Here is a 21,936-nt window from a genome sequence, read left to right as displayed (position 1 = left end):
TTCTGTCCAGTACAGTACTTACCACATAGCTTTCACAAGCCAGGTAATGCATCCACACCCTCAGTGTCACTGAGTGATCCAAGCTTATGAACTTATGGCCTTGTAACATGTGAGATCAGCTCAGGAAAATTTTATTGACGATATTTTTGATTTTACAATTGTTCTGTCGGTCCATTTTCTATTTGTGTCCCAGTGAGGACCTGTACAAAATCTTTCATCGCCTATTTCTGTTAAACCGATTCAGGGAGATAAAGTGATTCAAGCCAGAGTAGGAGGGAGACTCACCAGCTTCACTCAGACTGGATTAGCTGCTGGTCAGAAGTACAAGGTGTCAATCAGAGCGGAGAGAGATGGAAAGTTGGGACCAGAGAGCACCACTGAGGTCACAACTGGTGAGTCTGTGACGAAATTGGGATTGTGAGTCTCGTATCTAGTTTGGCCCTATTGCTGTAGCAGGGATACTACTGCAATTTGCTAAAAGTCTAATACACATGACTCCAAAGGTTTTTTTTTTATTATTGTAAACCACCTTCCTTCTCTACCTCTGCATAATCTCAATTTTTTTCTACCCAGCTCCATCTGGTTCTGTCCATCTCCGGGGCAGTGATATAACAGACTCTTCAGTTACTCTTTTGTGGTCCGAACCTTCCACCCATTACAGCAACTACCACATCACTTTCAAAAGCCAGGTGATGCCAATTTCAGATGACATTTTCTTAGAGGAATTATTTGCTTATAAAATCTTTTTTTTTTTGTATCTATTATGTATTTCTATTGTTGTATTTCCTGTTTGAACAGAGAGAAGGAGATAAAATTATAACGGCCAAAATTGGGGGGAGACTCACCAGCTTCACTCAGACTGGACTGGCTGCTGGTCAGCAGTACAAGGTGTCAATCAGAGGGGAGAGAGATGCGAAGATGGGACCAGAGAGCACCACTGAGGTCACAACTGGTGAGTCTACGAGGAAACTGGGATTGTGAGTCTCATATCTAGTTTGGCCCTGTTGCTGTAGCAGGGATACTACTGCAATTCTCTAAAAGTCTCATACATATGATTCCAAAGGGTTTATTTAATATTTTAAACCACCTTCCTTCTCTACACCTTCATAATCTCCATTTTTCTCTACTCAGCTCCATCTGGTTCTGTCCATCTCCGGAGCAGAGATATAACAGACTCTTCTTTTACTATTTTCTGGACCCAACCTTCTGTCCAGTACAGCACCTACCACATCACTTTCAAAAGCCAGGTAATGCCTATTTCAGATATTTTTCTTAGACTAATTATTTGTGTTCATAATAAAATGTAAAAAAATGAAATATTATTTTTTGCCAGTGAAGAGGCACATTATCCTTTATGTTGTTGTGTTTTCCTGTATGCACAGAGAGATGGAGATAAAATGATAACAGCCAATGTAGGAGGGAGACTCACCAGCTTCACTCAGACCGGTTTGGTTGCTGGTCAGAGGTACAAGGTGTCAATCAGAGGGGAGAGAGATGGGAAGATGGGACCAGAGAGCACCACTGAGGTCACAACTGGTGAGTCTATGATAATTATGGGGTCATGGGTCTTACAGCCATTTTGGCTCTGTTGTTTCCGCACAGATTCTGCTGGGCTGTATCTTACAAAACCTTTTGCATGTTTTGGTTATGTTTTCAATCAGAGCTGAAGAAGAGTTTGTGCAGCATAATACCCCTGGGCATGTGTGCATAATTATGTTGCCATAACATTTCAGCAACTTGTCATATCAGTTCTGAATGTTTTTAGCTTGGTATAAAAAGTCCATGATCTGCATTTTTCTCTAAGCAGGTTCCTCTGGCTCTGTCCATCTCCGGAGCAGAGATATAACAGACTCTTCTGTCACCCTTTTCTGGACCCAACCTTCTGTCCAGTACAGCACCTACCACATCACTTTCAAAAGCCAGGTAATGCCTATTTCAGATGAATTTATCTTAGAAGCATTTTCTGAGTTCATAATCAAATTTTTTAAAATCAATTATTGATTTCTATTGTTGTATTTCCTGTTTGAACAGAGAGAGGGAGATAAAATTATAACAGCCACAATTGGGGGGAGACTCACCAGCTTCACTCAGACTGGATTAGCTGCTGGTCAGAAGTACAAGGTGTCAATCAGAGGGGAGAGAGATGCGAAGATGGGACCAGAGAGCACCACTGAGGTCACAACTGGTGAGTCTACGAGGAAACTGGGATTGTGAGTCTCATATCTAGTTTGGCCCTGTTGCTGTAGCAGGGATACTACTGCAATTCTCTACAAGTCTCATACATATGATTCCAAAGGGTTTATTTAATATTTTAAACCACCTTCCTTCTCTACACCTTCATAATCTCCATTTTTCTCTACTCAGCTCCATCTGGTTCTGTCCATCTCCGCAGCAGAGATATAACAGACTCTTCTTTTACTATTTTCTGGACCCAACCTTCTGTCCAGTACAGCACCTACCACATCACTTTCAAAAGCCAGGTAATGCCTATTTCAGATGAATTTATCTTAGAAGCATTTTCTGAGGTCATAATCAAATTTTTTGAAATCAATTATTTATTTTTATTGTTGTATTTTCCTTTATGCACAGAGAGAGGGAGATACAATGATAACAGCCAAAGTGGGAGGAAGAATTTTCAGTTTCACTCAGACCGGTTTGGCTGCTGGTCAGAAGTACAAGGTGTCAATCAGAGGGGAGAGAGATGGGAAGATGGGACCAGAGAGCACCACTGAGGTCACAACTGGTGAGTCTGTGACGAAATTGGGATTGTGAGTCTCGTATCTAGTTTGGCCCTATTGCTGTAGCAGGGATACTACTGCAATTTGCTAAAAGTCTAATACACATGACTCCAAAGGTTGTTTTTTTTTTATTGTAAACCACCTTCCTTCTCTACACCTTCATAATCTCCATTTTTCTCTACTCAGCTCCATCTGGTTCTGTCCATCTCCGGGGCAGTGATATAACAGACTCTTCAGTTACTCTTTTGTGGTCCGAACCTTCCACCCATTACAGCAACTACCACATCACTTTCAAAAGCCAGGTGATGCCAATTTCAGATGAAATTATCATCGAGGAATTCTTTGCTTATAAAATCTTTTTTTTTTTGTATCTATTATGTATTTCTATTGTTGCATTTCCTGTTTGAACAGAGAGAAGGAGATAAAATTATAACGGCCAAAATTGGGGGGAGACTCACCAGCTTCACTCAGACTGGATTAGCTGCTGGTCAGCAGTACAAGGTGTCAATCAGAGGGGAGAGAGATGCGAAGATGGGACCAGAGAGCACCACTGAGGTCACAACTGGTGAGTCTACGAGGAAACTGGGATTGTGAGTCTCATATCTAGTTTGGCCCTGTTGCTGTAGCAGGGATACTACTGCAATTCTCTACAAGTCTCATACATATGATTCCAAAGGGTTTATTTAATATTTTAAACCACCTTCCTTCTCTACACCTTCATAATCTCCATTTTTCTCTACTCAGCTCCATCTGGTTCTGTCCATCTCCGGAGCAGAGATATAACAGACTCTTCTGTCACCCTTTTCTGGACCCAACCTTCTGTCCAGTACAGCACCTACCACATCACTTTCAAAAGCCAGGTAATGCCTATTTCAGATGAATTTATCTTAGAAGCATTTTCTGAGGTCATAATCAAATTTTTTGAAATCAATTATTTATTTTTATTGTTGTATTTTCCTTTATGCACAGAGAGAGGGAGATACAATGATAACAGCCAAAGTGGGTGGAAGAATTTTCAGTTTCACTCAGACCGGTTTGGCTGCTGGTCAGAAGTACAAGGTGTCAATCAGAGGGGAGAGAGATGGGAAGATGGGACCAGAGAGCACCATTGAGGTCACAACTGGTGAGTCTGTGACGAAATTGGGATTGTGAGTCTCGTATCTAGTTTGGCCCTATTGCTGTAGCAGGGATACTACTGCAATTTGCTAAAAGTCTAATACACATGACTACAAAGGTTTTTATTTTATTTTAAACCACCATCCTTCTCTACCTCTGCATAATCTCAATTTTTTTCTACCCAGCTCCATCTGGTTCTGTCCATCTCCGGGGCAGAGATATAACAGACTCTTCAGTTACTCTTTTGTGGTCCGAACCTTCCCCCCATTACAGCAACTACCACATCACTTTCAAAAGCCAGGTGATGCCAATTTCAGATTAAATTTTCATCGAGGAATTCTTTGCTTATAAAATCTTTTTTGTTGTTGTTGTATCTATTATGTATTTCTATTGTTGTATTTCCTGTTTGAACAGAGAGAGGGAGATAAAATTATAAGAGCCAAAATTGGGGGGAGACTCACCAGCTTCACTCAGACTGGATTAGCTGCTGGTCAGAAGTACAAGGTGTCAATCAGAGGGGAGAGAGATGGGAAGATGGGACCAGAGAGCACCACTGAGGTCACAACTGGTGAGTCTACGAGGAAACTGGGATTGTGAGTCTCATATCTAGTTTGGCCCTGTTGCTGTCGCAGGGATACTACTGCAGTTCTCTAAAATTCTCATACATATGATTCCAATGGGTTTATTTAATATTTTAAACCACCTTCCTTCTCTACACCTTCATAATCTCCATTTTTCTCTACTCAGCTCCATCTGGTTCTGTCCATCTCCGGAGCAGAGATATAACAGACTCTTCTTTTACTATTTTCTGGACCCAACCTTCTGTCCAGTACAGCACCTACCACATAACTTTCAAAAGCCAGGTGATGCCAATTTCAGATATTTTTCTTAGACTAATTATTTGTGTTCATAATAAAATGTAAAAAAATGAAATATTCTTTTTTGCCAGTGAAGAGGCACATTATCCTTTATGTTGTTGTGTTTTCCTGTATGCACAGAGAGATGGAGATAAAATGATAACAGCCAATGTAGGAGGGAGACTCACCAGCTTCACTCAGACCGGTTTGGTTGCTGGTCAGAAGTACAAGGTGTCAATCAGAGGGGAGAGCGATGGGAAGATGGGACCAGAGAGCACCACTGAGGTCACAACTGGTGAGTCTATGATAATTATGGGGTCATGGGTCTTACAGCCATTTTGGCTCTGTTGTTTCCGCACAGATTCTGCTGGGCTGTATCTTACAAAACCTTTTGCATGTTTTGGTTATGTTTTCAATCAGAGCTGAAGCAGAGTTTGTGCAGCATAATACCCCTGGGCATGTGTGCATAATTATGTTGCCATAACATTTCAGCAACTTGTCATATCAGTTCTGAATGTTTTTAGCTTGGTATAAAAAGTCCATGATCTGCATTTTTCTCTAAGCAGGTTCCTCTGGCTCTGTCCATCTCCGGAGCAGAGATATAACAGACTCTTCTGTCACCCTTTTCTGGACCCAACCTTCTGTCCAGTACAGCACCTACCACATCACTTTCAAAAGCCAGGTAATGCCTATTTCAGATGAATTTATCTTAGAAGCATTTTCTGAGGTCATAATCAAATTTTTTAAAATCAATTATTGATTTCTATTGTTGTATTTGCTGTTTGAACAGAGAGAGGGAGATAAAATTATAACAGCCACAATTGGGGGGAGACTCACCAGCTTCACTCAGACTGGATTAGCTGCTGGTCAGAAGTACAAGGTGTCAATCAGAGGGGAGAGAGATGCGAAGATGGGACCAGAGAGCACCACTGAGGTCACAACTGGTGAGTCTACGAGGAAACTGGGATTGTGAGTCTCGTATCTAGTTTGGCCCTGTTGCTGTAGCAGGGATACTACTGCAATTCTCTACAAGTCTCATACATATGATTCCAAAGGGTTTATTTAATATTTTAAACCACCTTCCTTCTCTACACCTTCATAATCTCCATTTTTCTCTACTCAGCTCCATCTGGTTCTGTCCATCTCCGCAGCAGAGATATAACAGACTCTTCTTTTACTATTTTCTGGACCCAACCTTCTGTCCAGTACAGCACCTACCACATCACTTTCAAAAGCCAGGTAATGCCTATTTCAGATGAATTTATCTTAGAAGCATTTTCTGAGGTCATAATCAAATTTTTTGAAATCAATTATTTATTTTTATTGTTGTATTTTCCTTTATGCACAGAGAGAGGGAGATACAATGATAACAGCCAAAGTGGGAGGAAGAATTTTCAGTTTCACTCAGACCGGTTTGGCTGCTGGTCAGAAGTACAAGGTGTCAATCAGAGGGGAGAGAGATGGGAAGATGGGACCAGAGAGCACCACTGAGGTCACAACTGGTGAGTCTTGTCAGTTTAACTTGGTCACACCCACAGGGCTCCTCCTTAATAAATTCCTTGCTGATTCTTTTTTTTTTCTTCGTTGATTGTAAACTTTTGTAATATGTGCAATTGGAATCCGAAGGCAGATATGTATGGCATGATGCCACTCGATATTTACGTTGTGTAGGTCTCTCTATCTCTTTTTTCATACACATATGTAAACTTGAAATGCATATAACTGCAAAAAATACAGTGTGGTCAGCCTTTGTTACCCTCTATAAAATGTACAATCCCCATTTATTTCCCCCCAGCTCCCTCTGGCTCCATCTATTTCCAGACCAGAGATAAAACAGACTCTTCTGTTACTCTTTTCTGGACCCAGCCTTCTGTCCAGTACAGTACTTACCACATAGCTTTCACAAGCCAGGTAATGCATCCACACCCTCAGTGTCACTGAGTGATCCAAGCTTATGAACTTATGACTTTGTAACATGTGAGATCAGCTCAGGAAAATTTTATTGACGATATTTTTGATTTTACAATTGTTCTGTCGGTCCATTTTCTATTTGTGTCCCAGTGAGGACCTGTACAAAATCTTTCATCGCCTATTTCTGTTAAACAGATTCAGGGAGATAAAGTCATTCAAGCCAAAGTAGGAGGGAGACTCACCAGCTTTACTCAGACTGGATTAGCTGCTGGTCAGAAGTACAAGGTGTCAATCAGAGGGGAGAGAGATGGGAAGATGGGACCAGAGAGCACCACTGAGGTCACAACTGGTGAGTCTGTGACGAAATTGGGATTGTGAGTCTCGTATCTAGTTTGGCCCTATTGCTGTAGCAGGGATACTACTGCAATTTGCTAAAAGTCTAATACACATGACTCCAAAGGTTGTTTTTTTTTTATTGTAAACCACCTTCCTTCTCTACACCTTCATAATCTCCATTTTTCTCTACTCAGCTCCATCTGGTTCTGTCCATCTCCGGGGCAGTGATATAACAGACTCTTCAGTTACTCTTTTGTGGTCCGAACCTTCCACCCATTACAGCAACTACCACATCACTTTCAAAAGCCAGGTGATGCCAATTTCAGATGAAATTATCATCGAGGAATTCTTTGCTTATAAAATCTTTTTTTTTTTGTATCTATTATGTATTTCTATTGTTGCATTTCCTGTTTGAACAGAGAGAAGGAGATAAAATTATAACGGCCAAAATTGGGGGGAGACTCACCAGCTTCACTCAGACTGGATTAGCTGCTGGTCAGCAGTACAAGGTGTCAATCAGAGGGGAGAGAGATGCGAAGATGGGACCAGAGAGCACCACTGAGGTCACAACTGGTGAGTCTACGAGGAAACTGGGATTGTGAGTCTCATATCTAGTTTGGCCCTGTTGCTGTAGCAGGGATACTACTGCAATTCTCTACAAGTCTCATACATATGATTCCAAAGGGTTTATTTAATATTTTAAACCACCTTCCTTCTCTACACCTTCATAATCTCCATTTTTCTCTACTCAGCTCCATCTGGTTCTGTCCATCTCCGGAGCAGAGATATAACAGACTCTTCTGTCACCCTTTTCTGGACCCAACCTTCTGTCCAGTACAGCACCTACCACATCACTTTCAAAAGCCAGGTAATGCCTATTTCAGATGAATTTATCTTAGAAGCATTTTCTGAGGTCATAATCAAATTTTTTGAAATCAATTATTTATTTTTATTGTTGTATTTTCCTTTATGCACAGAGAGAGGGAGATACAATGATAACAGCCAAAGTGGGTGGAAGAATTTTCAGTTTCACTCAGACCGGTTTGGCTGCTGGTCAGAAGTACAAGGTGTCAATCAGAGGGGAGAGAGATGGGAAGATGGGACCAGAGAGCACCATTGAGGTCACAACTGGTGAGTCTGTGACGAAATTGGGATTGTGAGTCTCGTATCTAGTTTGGCCCTATTGCTGTAGCAGGGATACTACTGCAATTTGCTAAAAGTCTAATACACATGACTACAAAGGTTTTTATTTTATTTTAAACCACCATCCTTCTCTACCTCTGCATAATCTCAATTTTTTTCTACCCAGCTCCATCTGGTTCTGTCCATCTCCGGGGCAGAGATATAACAGACTCTTCAGTTACTCTTTTGTGGTCCGAACCTTCCCCCCATTACAGCAACTACCACATCACTTTCAAAAGCCAGGTGATGCCAATTTCAGATTAAATTTTCATCGAGGAATTCTTTGCTTATAAAATCTTTTTTGTTGTTGTTGTATCTATTATGTATTTCTATTGTTGTATTTCCTGTTTGAACAGAGAGAGGGAGATAAAATTATAAGAGCCAAAATTGGGGGGAGACTCACCAGCTTCACTCAGACTGGATTAGCTGCTGGTCAGAAGTACAAGGTGTCAATCAGAGGGGAGAGAGATGGGAAGATGGGACCAGAGAGCACCACTGAGGTCACAACTGGTGAGTCTACGAGGAAACTGGGATTGTGAGTCTCATATCTAGTTTGGCCCTGTTGCTGTCGCAGGGATACTACTGCAGTTCTCTAAAATTCTCATACATATGATTCCAATGGGTTTATTTAATATTTTAAACCACCTTCCTTCTCTACACCTTCATAATCTCCATTTTTCTCTACTCAGCTCCATCTGGTTCTGTCCATCTCCGGAGCAGAGATATAACAGACTCTTCTTTTACTATTTTCTGGACCCAACCTTCTGTCCAGTACAGCACCTACCACATAACTTTCAAAAGCCAGGTGATGCCAATTTCAGATATTTTTCTTAGACTAATTATTTGTGTTCATAATAAAATGTAAAAAAATGAAATATTCTTTTTTGCCAGTGAAGAGGCACATTATCCTTTATGTTGTTGTGTTTTCCTGTATGCACAGAGAGATGGAGATAAAATGATAACAGCCAATGTAGGAGGGAGACTCACCAGCTTCACTCAGACCGGTTTGGTTGCTGGTCAGAAGTATAAGGTGTCAATCAGAGGGGAGAGCGATGGGAAGATGGGACCAGAGAGCACCACTGAGGTCACAACTGGTGAGTCTATGATAATTATGGGGTCATGGGTCTTACAGCCATTTTGGCTCTGTTGTTTCCGCACAGATTCTGCTGGGCTGTATCTTACAAAACCTTTTGCATGTTTTGGTTATGTTTTCAATCAGAGCTGAAGCAGAGTTTGTGCAGCATAATACCCCTGGGCATGTGTGCATAATTATGTTGCCATAACATTTCAGCAACTTGTCATATCAGTTCTGAATGTTTTTAGCTTGGTATAAAAAGTCCATGATCTGCATTTTTCTCTAAGCAGGTTCCTCTGGCTCTGTCCATCTCCGGAGCAGAGATATAACAGACTCTTCTGTCACCCTTTTCTGGACCCAACCTTCTGTCCAGTACAGCACCTACCACATCACTTTCAAAAGCCAGGTAATGCCTATTTCAGATGAATTTATCTTAGAAGCATTTTCTGAGTTAATAATCAAATTTTTTAAAATCAATTATTGATTTCTATTGTTGTATTTCCTGTTTGAACAGAGAGAGGGAGATAAAATTATAACAGCCACAATTGGGGGGAGACTCACCAGCTTCACTCAGACTGGATTAGCTGCTGGTCAGAAGTACAAGGTGTCAATCAGAGGGGAGAGAGATGCGAAGATGGGACCAGAGAGCACCACTGAGGTCACAACTGGTGAGTCTACGAGGAAACTGGGATTGTGAGTCTCGTATCTAGTTTGGCCCTGTTGCTGTAGCAGGGATACTACTGCAATTCTCTACAAGTCTCATACATATGATTCCAAAGGGTTTATTTAACATTTTAAACCACCTTCCTTCTCTACACCTTCATAATCTCCATTTTTCTCTACTTAGCTCCATCTGGTTCTGTCCATCTCCGGGGCAGTGATATAACAGACTCTTCAGTTACTCTTTTGTGGTCCGAACCTTCCACCCATTACAGCAACTACCACATCACTTTCAAAAGCCAGGTGATGCCAATTTCAGATGACATTTTCTTAGAGGAATTATTTGCTTATAAAATCTTTTTTTTGTTGTTGTATCTATTATGTATTTCTATTGTTGTATTTCCTGTTTGAACAGAGAGAAGGAGATAAAATTATAACGGCCAAAATTGGGGGGAGACTCACCAGCTTCACTCAGACTGGATTAGCTGCTGGTCAGAAGTACAAGTGTTCAATCAGAGGGGAGAGAGATGCGAAGATGGGACCAGAGAGCACCACTGAGGTCACAACTGGTGAGTCTACGAGGAAACTGGGATTGTGAGTCTCATATCTACTTTGGCCCTGTTGCTGTAGCAGGGATACTACTGCAATTCTCTAAAAGTCTCATACATATGATTCCAAAGGGTTTATTTAATATTTTAAACCACCTTCCTTCTCTACACCTTCATAATCTCCATTTTTCTCTACTCAGCTCCATCTGGTTCTGTCCATCTCCGGAGCAGAGATATAACAGACTCTTCTTTTACTATTTTCTGGACCCAACCTTCTGTCCAGTACAGCACCTACCACATCACTTTCAAAAGCCAGGTAATGCCTATTTCAGATGAATTTATCTTAGAAGCATTTTCTGAGGTCATAATCAAATTTTTTGAAATCAATTATTTATTTTTATTGTTGTATTTTCCTTTATGCACAGAGAGAGGGAGAAACAATGATAACAGCCAAAGTGGGAGGAAGAATTTTCAGTTTCACTCAGACCGGTTTGGCTGCTGGTCAGAAGTACAAGGTGTCAATCAGAGGGGAGAGCGATGGGAAGATGGGACCAGAGAGCACCATTGAGGTCACAACTGGTGAGTCTGTGACGAAATTGGGATTGTGAGTCTCGTATCTAGTTTGGCCCTATTGTTGTAGCAGGGATACTACTGAAATTTGCTAAAAGTCTAATACACATGACTCCAAAGGTTTTTTTATTATTATTGTAAACCTCCTTCCTTCTCTACCTCTGCATAATCTCTATTTTTTTCTACCCAGCTCCATCTGGTTCTGTCCATCTCCGGAGCAGAGATATAACAGACTCTTCTTTTACTATTTTCTGGACCCAACCTTCTGTCCAGTACAGCACTTACCACATCACTTTAAAAAGCCAGGTAATGCCTATTTCAGATATTTCTCTTAGACTAATTTTTTGAATTCATATTAAAATGTAAAAAATCATTATTATTTTTTGAAAGTGAAGAGACACATTATCCTTTTTGTTTTTGTGTTTTCCTGTATGCACAGAGAGAGGGAGATAAAATGATAACAGCCAAAGTAGGAGGGAGACTCACCAGCTTCTCTCAGACTGGATTAGCTGCTGGTCAGAAGTACAAGGTGTCAATCAGAGGGGAGAGAGATGGGAAGATGGGACCAGAGAGCACCATCAATGTCATAACTGGTGAGTCTATGATAATTATGAGCTCATGTGTCCTTCTGCCATTTTGACTCGGTTGGATCTGGGTGGACTGTTTCTGTGAAGACCTTTTGCATGTTTTGGTTATGTTTTCGATCAGAACTAAAGCAGAGTTTGTGCAGCACAATACCCATGGGCATGTGAGCATAATTATTTTGACATAACATTTCAGCAACTTGTCATATCAGTTGCAAATGTTTTTAGCTTGGGATAAAAAGTCCATGATCTGCATTTTTGTTTTCCAAGCAGCTTCTTCTGGCTCTGTCCATCTCCGGAGCAGAGATATAACAGACTCTTCTGTTACTCTTTTCTGGATCCAACCTTCTGTCCAGTACAGCACCTACCACATCACTTTCAAAGGCCAAGTAATGCCTATTTCAGATAAATGTATCTTAGAATCATTTTTTGCCCCCATAATCATTTTTTATTTTTTATTTATTATCTATTTTTATTGTTGTGTTTTCCTTTATGCACAGAGAGAGGGAGATAAAATGATAACCGCCAAAGTAGGAGGGAGACTCACCAGCTTCACTCAGACTGGATTAGCTGCTGGTCAGAAGTACAAGGTGTCAATCAGAGGGGAGAGAGATGGGAAGATGGGACCAGAGAGCACCACTGAGTTTACAACTGGTGAGTCTCTGATAATACCGGCAGCTATTCTGGCTCTTTTGCTTGCACACTGATCCTGCTGGACTTTAATCTTCTCATCTTGTTTTCAATCAGGCCTGACATTTCTGCAACTTCTCAGATAACTGAATAATGTTTTTTATCCTGATATACAAAGTGTACGCTCAACATTTTTCTCCACTCCATGTCCCTCTGCCACAACTTCATCTCCTTACTCCACCTTACCAAATTTAAATAAAATTAGAATTTTCATAATAAGCAGTTTTTCTCTTTTTTTCTTTCCAGACATAGCTGGTCCAAAGAACCTTCACATTTTAAAGTCAACTCGAACATCTGTACTTGTCCAATGGGAGGCACCAATGGGAGATATTGACAGTTACCGCCTCTCAATCTCACCCAGTGTGAGAGAGACAAAGGGTGGAAAGAAGGAAGGTCAGGAAACAACTCTGCCCCCTGATACAGATGCTGCCAATATTGATGGATTAGAAGAGGGGTACTTGTATGACATCACTCTGATAGCACTGAAGGGAAGAAGCCAAAGCCAGCCAATCAGAGTGCAGGCTGTACCAGGTAAGACTTTTGGATGACATTTTTTTTTTCACAATGGGGCCATGTTGTTAGCCAGACTAGGACTTCCTAAAATGGCTGTCCCTCACTGGGCCATACAAAACTGTCCATATATACAATAGTTATGACTCTAAAAGTTGTTTCTATATGCTCTCATATCCTTAGGCAATCGCAAAAAAATATTCAACAAGATGATCGTGGAAACTGTGACAGCAAAGCGGCAGCCAGAAAAGAAAACATCTGACAAGGCAACATTGGACAAAACATTATTCTTAAAAACAGATGAGGAAAGGCAAAAAAAGGACCAAGAAAAGAGCTCTAAGACAGGGGATGATAGCAATAAGACAAAACAAGGCACATACATGAAAACAGATCTCACAACATCACACAGGACAGAAACAACTATGCTTGGGTCAGAAGCAGTAACACTCAGAACGACAAGTGCAGGTGGTGGGACTGGGGTATCTGCTCAAGGGGGACGGAGAATAATAAGTCAGACTCTGTTGAAACAAGATGCGACTAGAGGACAAGCGGAGTTGTCCAAAGTCATTCAGCCTGATTCCAGGCTAGACTCCAAATTCCATTCAAAAGTACTTTACAACCCTGTTCTAAAGAAATCTGGGACAAAATCCACCAATACTGTTGAAGGGCAAAGTAAAATACATGGGGCTGTGATGGCAAATACCTCAAGACTGCAAATCCACTCAACGTCTGAGAAGGTTAACACCAAGAGCCCAGCTATTAAAGTTGGGCTTACGAAAAGTGACAGAACTAGTGGCCGCAAAACATATGGAGCAGAGGGAGATGTCACAATCACTGGGGACAGCAAAATCACTGATACTAGAAAATCTGGTGTTACTAAAAAAAACAGCACTGAAAGCATTCATGGATCTGGGGTAGAAAATGGAACTGATCAGACATATGCTGTAAAGCAAAGAGTTGAAAGCAGGTGGAATGTCACAGGTACACTGAGGACAACAACTGCTGACTCAGGACCTGTGATAGCTCAGAAGAAGGTGGTTGTTAAGACTGGGGGACCAATAAAAGCCAACTACAAAGTTTTGGAAAATGAGAGGCAGAACAATGCTAAGCAAGTTTCACAAACAGGAAGTGCCACCAAGACAGAGTTATCACACAAGCTGGATATTCAGATAGACACGGCCTCTAAGATAAGCTCCACTGCTCCGTTTTATCGAAATCATGCCAGTAGCAGTAAAACAAGGCCCATTAATGTTAAAACTGGTCATAATGACACTTCAAGTCAAACAGGCTTCAATGTAACAATAAGAACTTCAAGCCATCACAAAAACACTTCTAAAACAGTTATACCCCAAACCAACACAACAAGCAGCAGAACCAGAAATATGGGATCATTCCTAAATTCTGTTGAAGTTCAAAACATAACTTCCAGGGGGTTCATAATAATTTGGAAAGCCCCACGAGGAATGTTCCAAAGTTTTGTGGTGACCAGAAGGGAATATGTTCTTGGGAGTGGTGAAGAAGAGGAAGAGGATGAAGAGGAGACAGAAGAAGAGGAAGAAGAGAAAAGTGAAGTAATGATCAGTTTGAGTGAAACAGAGACAAAAGGGGAGAGTGCCAAAAGTACTGTCCAAAGGAACATAACTGACAGCCATAGAAAGAGTGGTGAGGGTAGCAGTACACATCAGTCCCTCACTAAGTCGCACAACAGCACCATTGGTAGAGTCAGTGACAAGAACCTTAAGAAAGTATCACAGGTCATTCCAGGAAATGCACGATCCCTGACCTTCCGGAACCTTCAACCTCATACTCGCTACTCCCTGACACTATTTGGGATAAGTTCAGGACTGCAATCCAAAATCCACCACTTCACCATCACCACAGGTATCTCTAAGCTCTGCATTTCTACTTAGGCCCCCCACTCTCGGAAATAAAGGTATGAAAAAATTGTGCCCCTAGCCAGCAATATATAACTAATTCATACCTTTCTTTGCTTGGAAAATGTACTTATTTGTACCCAAAGAAACATTACTGTAATTTGATCCATGAAGAACAAAAATGTTTCTCCACTTCTACTTTATTTCTGAGAGTGCCTAATATCAGTGCTATAAGTAATTTCTGATGATGCTGTGTTTTGGGCATTTTAATCTTTTACATGTTTGTAGATGGAAGATGCATTTGCAATTTAAATTACGATAAAGAGCTGCTTCCAACCGTATCACCAGACACCAAAGTCAGTTTTAAACATTGAATGAGTTCCTTACGCAGAGTTTGTGTCCTTGTGGCTGATCTTTTGGTTGATTTCTGCCTCCATCCCAGGTCCAGAATCTCCCTCTGAACTGCTGTTCAGCAATGTAACAGACTCTTCTCTTTCTGTGTCCTGGACAAAACCAAAAAGCCCCGTTACCGGCTTCAAGGTCACCTCTACCCATATCGAAGATGGTGAGAGTGCTGGTGTAACTACACTCAGAATTTGGTTACTTTCTTGTATTTCAGTGCTGCCAAATATTGAATGCATCTTTTATTCTCCACAGGGGACTCCTCATCTGTGTCAGTTGATGCAAAGCATTCCAGTGTGACTCTGTCTCAGCTCTCCTCTGGCTCATCCTATGAGGTCAATGTGGTTTCTGTGCTGGGCTTGAAAGAGAGTGACCCAGTCAAGGGCCTTGTAATCACAGGTAAAATATTAATGTGCTTTTTTTTCATTGTCTCTTTCTCTATATTTTGGTATCACTCGTTCTGGTTTTATCTCCCTGTCCTAGTCCCTGACCCACCCACGGGACTCCGGGCTGTCAATGTCACTGAAACGAAGGCACTGTTGGTGTGGAAACCTGCCCTGGCAACAGTTGATTGGTACATCATCACTTATGGGTCTGAAAAGGGTGTGTGCCATCTCCCATTTTTGTATGTTTACAAGTCAAGGGTATCAGTGCGGTGGTCACTTAATTGCCTGCCAGTTTATCTTTATATATTCAAACTTTATAGAACAAATATTCACTCTCTCCCTCTCTTCCTCAGCACCAGATATGATAGTCAAGGTCTCAGGCAGTAATTCTAAGCACCAGCTGAAGGGTCTTCTTCCTGCAAAGGTCTATACTGTCACAGTCATCAGTCAATTAGATAGCTTGCAAAGCACTGGGACTACTGCAACCTTCACCACAGCTGGAGGTCAGTCCACACGCACACACACACATACACACACAAACACACACATGCACACGCAACCACAGACACACACACACACAATACTCAGTTACAAATGGTTTGTCAAAGCACATGCATGCCTTCATATCAACTAATGTTCAGAGTTGCCAACTTTGTTGTGTAATAAATGTATGCATTTGGTTGACTTATTCATATCATCTGTCAGTTGGGCATCCTATGATTGAAGTGTTTTTGCCTCCCAGGAAATGGTATTAGAAGGGGGGAGGTCCCCCAAGAAACGCCCGTCAGTCAGGTGACTCCACGCTCTGTTGTGTTGTCATGGAAATCACCTAATATGGCAGTTACAAGCTACAGACTTACATATCAGAGGGCAGGAGAAGATGAAAAGGTGAGTGAAAGATAAGCTCACCCCAGCTCACATTAACAAAATTACCATTCTAGTCTATTTCTCAAGTGCTCTGTGTTTTAACTGATAATTTATGCAGGTGGAATTCTTTCTTCTTTTTGTGCTTTTATCTTCTTTGGTTTTTATAAATATAAAATATATACAGGTCTGGGACCTAGTCTGGAAATAATAGATGCATAATTATTTGTTATGTGATCACAATGTCAAGTAAATGCAAAGCTTTAACATGATATTATCGGAATTTGGCAGATGCTCTTATCCAGAGCAACGTACAGTTGATTAGACTAAGCAGGAGACAATCCCCCCAGGGTTAAGGGCCTTGCTCAAGGGCCCAACGGCTGTGTGGATCTTATTGCGGCTACACTGGGAATCGAACCACCAACCTTACAGGTCCCAGTCATGTACCTTAACCACTACACTACAGGCCTCCCCTTTAAGAAAAACAAAAAATAAAATCCCAAGACCCAAATCCTAAATTCTAACATCATATTAAAAATGGCTTTGGATTTGACTGAGGATATAGGTATATTTGAATTGCAGATAGTGGAAAAAAGTAGGTATAAACATTGATAAGTGGATCTACTGGAAAATGAAAAACACAGGCAATAAATGATCAGTTTCCCATGGTCTTCTCAGGAAGTTACCCTTGCCTCCACCATGACCGAATTCAAACTGACTGGACTGAGTCCTTTGTCAGAGTATACAGTGCGGGTACAGGGAGAGAGGAACGGACGGTATATTACTATCATCTCCACTGAGTTCAAAACAGGTGAGTGTTCATGTATTGTTGTATCAAAACATTTCAGTTATGTAGCTGATGCTTTTATCCAACATAACTTACCGTTTATCCGACTACGCAGGGGAACAATGTGGGGTAGAGGGCACAACTGATGCATGAATAGAGATGTAAACATGATGGAGTATGGGCATGGGCACAGAGTGAGGATTCTGATGTGCTCTTGTGCATCCTTGCCTTGGGTAGGAAAAGCACTTTGCTTCTATCAGGTAAATGTGAGCATGTGGTCTCCCCCACAGGGTCTTTGCGCATGCCCTTCCCCACTGACTGCTCCCAGGAGCTGCTGAACGGGATGCAGCAGTCAGGAGAGGTAGAAGTCTTTCCTGCAGGACGGCAGGGGAGGCCGGTTCGGGTCTACTGTGACATGGAGACGGATGGTGGAGGCTGGACGGTATGGGAGCAGAGAATTTGCAAGGGAGTAGAGTGGGCCAGTGTGTAAAATACACACACACGCACACGCACGCTCACGCACACGCACACGCACACGCACACGCACACGCACATACACACACACAGACACACACGCACACACAGACTCAGACACACACTCACACTCACACACACACACACACACTCACACACACACTCACACTCACACACACACAGACACACTCACACAGACACTCATACACACACACACACACTCACAGACACACTCATACTCACACACACACACACACACTCACACACACACTCACACACACACACACACACACACTCACACACACACACACTCACACTCACACACACACAGACACACTCACACAGACACTCATACACACACACACACACTCACAGACACACTCATACTCACACACACACACACACACACTCACAGACACACTCACACACACACACACAGACACACACACACACTCACACACTCACACACACACACTCACGCACACACTCACGCACACACACACACACACACACACACACACACTCACACACACACACACACACACACACACACACACCCTGTGTGTGGAATCAATAATTAAACTTTGATTATTTACATATATGAGCGATCGGGGTCTTTTACACAGTGAGCTGACTGGCTTTCATGTTATGGGTTGTATTGTTTGTGAGCGTCATGGGGACTATATGTCATTTTGGTGATTGGTCAGCTCTAGTGCTCACTGGTAGCTGTCTTGTGAAGTATTTACATGTTATTTAAATAAATATAAGGTTATAATACCTTACATTTTCTACTTGTGTTGCACTTACCAATAGGGCACACATTAAGCATTCATAAAGTGTAATTATTACACATAATGTAAATACTGCTTTCCTTCTCATAACAGTGTGTGTGTGTTGTCAGGTCATCCAAAGGAGGATGAATGGGGAGGCAAATTTCTTCAGAGGATGGAGTGACTACAGTTATGGCTTTGGAAATCTGAGTGGAGAATTCTGGCTTGGTAAGGTTGAAATGTATTGCTCAATTTCATGTTGATGCTGTTATTCTTGTTTGTTTGCAGCCAAATTCGAAAATTCAAATGTCTGTGAAAAGTAATCAGTCACACCTAAATTTCTGATTATCATATTTCAGTTAGACAACTCACAAATAATTAAGCAATATTAATATTAATATTTAGGTTTAATGTAAATTCAAACTTTTCGGATCTGCCTCTCATCCCTCCCTACAAACCCCTCCTCATGGGATCTTAAAAAGCAGAGCTCACCGGTAGATGCTGGGGTGGTGGTAGTAGTGCAAACATTGTGAAGGTATGAATTAGGAATGGCAGGATAATTTTAGCAAAAGCAGCTAGAGAAAGTGGCAATAGCATGCAATATAATGGCTGTATTCCAAAACAGGCAGTGCAGCAGAAAGAGCCAGGCAGCGCAATGGCTTTAGCATGCAGAATGAACCAGGCTGCAGGGCAGATTTGTATGATTGCATCAGGGCAGATGCGTCAATGCATGCAACAGCTAGCAGGCAGCATAGCATGGTAGAGTGTGCCTAAACAGGTAAGGTTTGTGCTTTATATAGCCCCTCCCATTAGACGTGAGCATCATGTGAGGGGGCGGCACTTCTTGAGTTGTCTGCCTGAACTAGCTCCACAGGCTTCACATCATTCATTTCAAGAGTTTAGAGAATTTAGAGTTCAACTGTGCACTCTGGAAAAAATGTACTCAACAATTTGCTATGAATTTATATTATTTATATTAATGCTGAAACTAAGTAAATAGTAGTCCATACAGGCAATAGATCAAACAAAATAATTATGTACAGAGATTGTTACTAGTCATTTTGGCTCGCTAAAAAGTCAGGCAAATTAGAATTGAATTAACTAGTTAAACCTGAGGCGGCACGGATGGTGCAGTGGGTAGCACTGCCGCCTCACAGCAAGGAGGTCCTGGGTTCGAATCCCCGTCGGCCGGGGCCTCTCTGTGCGGAGTTTGCATGTTCTCCCCGTGTCTGCGTGGGTTTCCTCCGGGTACTCCGGTTTCCTCCCACAGTCCAAAGACATGCACGTTAGGCTGATTGGAGAGTCTAAATTGCCCGTAGGTATGAGTGTGTGAGTGAATGGTGTGTGTGCCCTGCGATGGACTGGCGACCTGTCCAGGGTGTATTCCTGCCTTTCGCCCAATGTATGCTGGGATAGGCTCCATCCCCCCTGCGACCCTGATCAGGATAAGCGGGTTCAGATAATGGATGGATGGATGGATAGTTAAACCTGGCGGAGTCAACAGTACATAAACTGACAGAAGAAAATAGTGCCCACTCTGTCTGAAACTATAAGACCTCTCTTTCTCCCTCCAGGCAATGAAAACATTCACAATCTCACCATCCTTAGACCCATGGCCCTGCGTGTGGACCTCCGTGCAGGGGCGGAGTCTGCCTATGCCCACTATTCTTTCTTCTACGTGGATGGTCAGAGAAAACACTATGCACTCAGAGTGTCTGGGTACTCGGGTACTGCTGGTAAGAAGCTGGGGAAGAGGGAGGGAAGGAGACAGGCAAAACAATGAGAAAAAGAGAGAAGGAATGGGAGACATACAGTACAGTCAGGGGGGCATAACAAGGAGAAAATTATTTTGCTTCAACATATTGCTTCAACCCACCCCATCCCACCCCACTTGTTCTGTGTAGGAGACTCCATGAGACATTACAACGACCGCCCATTTTCCACACATGACAAAGACCCCTTCCCCATCAGCACCCATTGTGACACGTCCTACAGGGGAGGCTGGTGGCACAAGAACTGCCGGAAAGCCAACATCAATGGCCTCTACAACACTGGCACCACCGACCAGGTAATAATAATAATAATCATACTTATTATTTATTTATTTATTTATTTATTTTGCTGACGCTTTTATCCAAATAGACTTACAATTGATTAGACTAATGGTTAGGTTAGGCACTACATACAGCCCCTCAGTCATGGACCTTACAGTATCATGCATCCTTACTTTGAAGTACAAACTCTTTTAAAGCTTGCATGACTTTAGTTACGGGTGTTTATCAGGGCTAAATCAGAGTATAGTCATTATGGAATTGATTGATGTTGGTGTTTGTATGGAGTTTGCAGTGGCTTTGAAATTATACCCACTTTCCTGTGTAAATGTGAGCATTAAGGCACGGTCATTACATTACAATGAGTATTAGAATTGGATTAGTTGCATTAGAATGATTTCCCTTTATTGATTCAGGGAGCATGCATATCATGGACATGTGGTAGCTAGTTAGTGACTGCTCCTGTTCTGTGTTTCAGGGTGTGATCTGGACTGACCGGAAAGGCAAGGACTCCTCCATCCCCTTCACCGAGATGAAGTTGCGGCCAGCCTCCTTCCCATCCCGGACTCACAGCTAGACAGGCAGCCCAAAAGAGGGAGACGCAGTGCAAGTGAGGAAGAGAGTCCGACAGAGAGAGAGAGCAAATGAGAAAGAGAGTGAGAGAGAGTGAGGGAGAGGGAACACGCACATCACCACTATCCACATTACACACACACACACACGGACACATGGACACACAAACATGTGCCATACTGGCAAACATAAACGTATGCATTCTAACACACGCTAACACACACACACACTGCACACACATACACAGGCACACACACCACAACACCACAGTGTACACACTGACTGTTCACCCAGACAGGACACATACCGTCCATACCCAGACCTGCCACGCTTAGAGCCCTAAATCTCTTTTCTAAATGGCATCCCATGAAACTCTTCTGTTTATACACACAATGCAATAAGGCAGAAAACCTTTTGTAAAATGACATGAAATGTTTTTAACACATTGTGTGTACAGGTTTTCCATGCTATTCATGTCATGGTTTTCCCCCCATGTCTCTGAGTGCATTTTTCCAAGTGTGTTGCTCCTGACTGTTGATGGAATGAATATGCACTGTTTCCATGCTCTGTTGGTACTGCACACTGCAGCTATTGAAAGTATGTGGAATGTGGAGATCTCCGTATGCACTCATGGCATTTTCATGAGTGTTTTCATGGCATTGTCTGTACTGTGCTTTTGGTTTAGAATCGCTTTGTGTTTTGTTGTTTTGTCCCCAGGAAATTCTCCAGTCTAATAAAGCAATGTTGAAGATGTACCGGATATGGTACTTTTAAACAATTCCATTCAGTCTAGCCGTTGTTTTTGTCTATGTTGTTTGTGATAAGGTGGCATGGTTTTGAAAAAAGGCTTGGAGTGGTCCTCAGCTGACTCCAGAACACTGAAAATACCATACACTCAGGAACAACAGGTGACTGACCTTATATGCGAAAAGATATTAATTATTACGTTACAGAAAGAGGAACAACGCACGTTTCAAC

At 42.0% G+C, this 21,936-nt stretch overlaps 1 protein-coding gene across 1 annotated transcript; it reads left to right on the top strand.

Annotated features, from left to right (window-relative positions):
* The first annotated feature begins 14,351 nt into the window (after positions 1-14,351).
* Positions 14,352-21,691, top strand: tnxba (tenascin XBa). Its single transcript, XM_061218190.1, has 12 exons — positions 14,352-14,658; positions 15,094-15,216; positions 15,309-15,452; positions 15,537-15,656; positions 15,793-15,942; positions 16,182-16,327; positions 16,982-17,114; positions 17,381-17,532; positions 18,466-18,562; positions 19,909-20,070; positions 20,239-20,402; positions 20,864-21,691. The coding sequence occupies exons 1-12, from the start codon at positions 14,352-14,354 to the stop codon at positions 20,960-20,962; spliced, it is 1,797 nt and encodes a 598-aa protein (XP_061074174.1). The 3' UTR covers positions 20,963-21,691.
* Positions 21,692-21,936: the final 245 nt, after the last annotated feature.

The sequence above is a fragment of the Conger conger genome, chromosome 1 (genome assembly GCF_963514075.1).
Source record: "Conger conger chromosome 1, fConCon1.1, whole genome shotgun sequence".
Classification (NCBI taxonomy): Eukaryota; Metazoa; Chordata; class Actinopteri; order Anguilliformes; family Congridae; genus Conger; species Conger conger.
The sequence above is the reverse complement of the archived record's forward strand: the minus strand, read 5'-3'. Positions and strand labels throughout refer to the sequence as shown.

Coding starts and splice junctions, on each gene's coding strand:
- tnxba (XM_061218190.1), top strand. CDS start 14,352: ATGATCAGTTTGAGTGAAACAGAGACAAAAGGGGAGAGTGCCAAAAGT. Junction 16,328..16,981: donor GGGCAGGAGAAGATGAAAAG/GTGAGTGAAAGA, acceptor TGGTCTTCTCAG/GAAGTTACCCTTGCCTCCAC. Junction 20,071..20,238: donor TGGGTACTCGGGTACTGCTG/GTAAGAAGCTGG, acceptor TGTTCTGTGTAG/GAGACTCCATGAGACATTAC.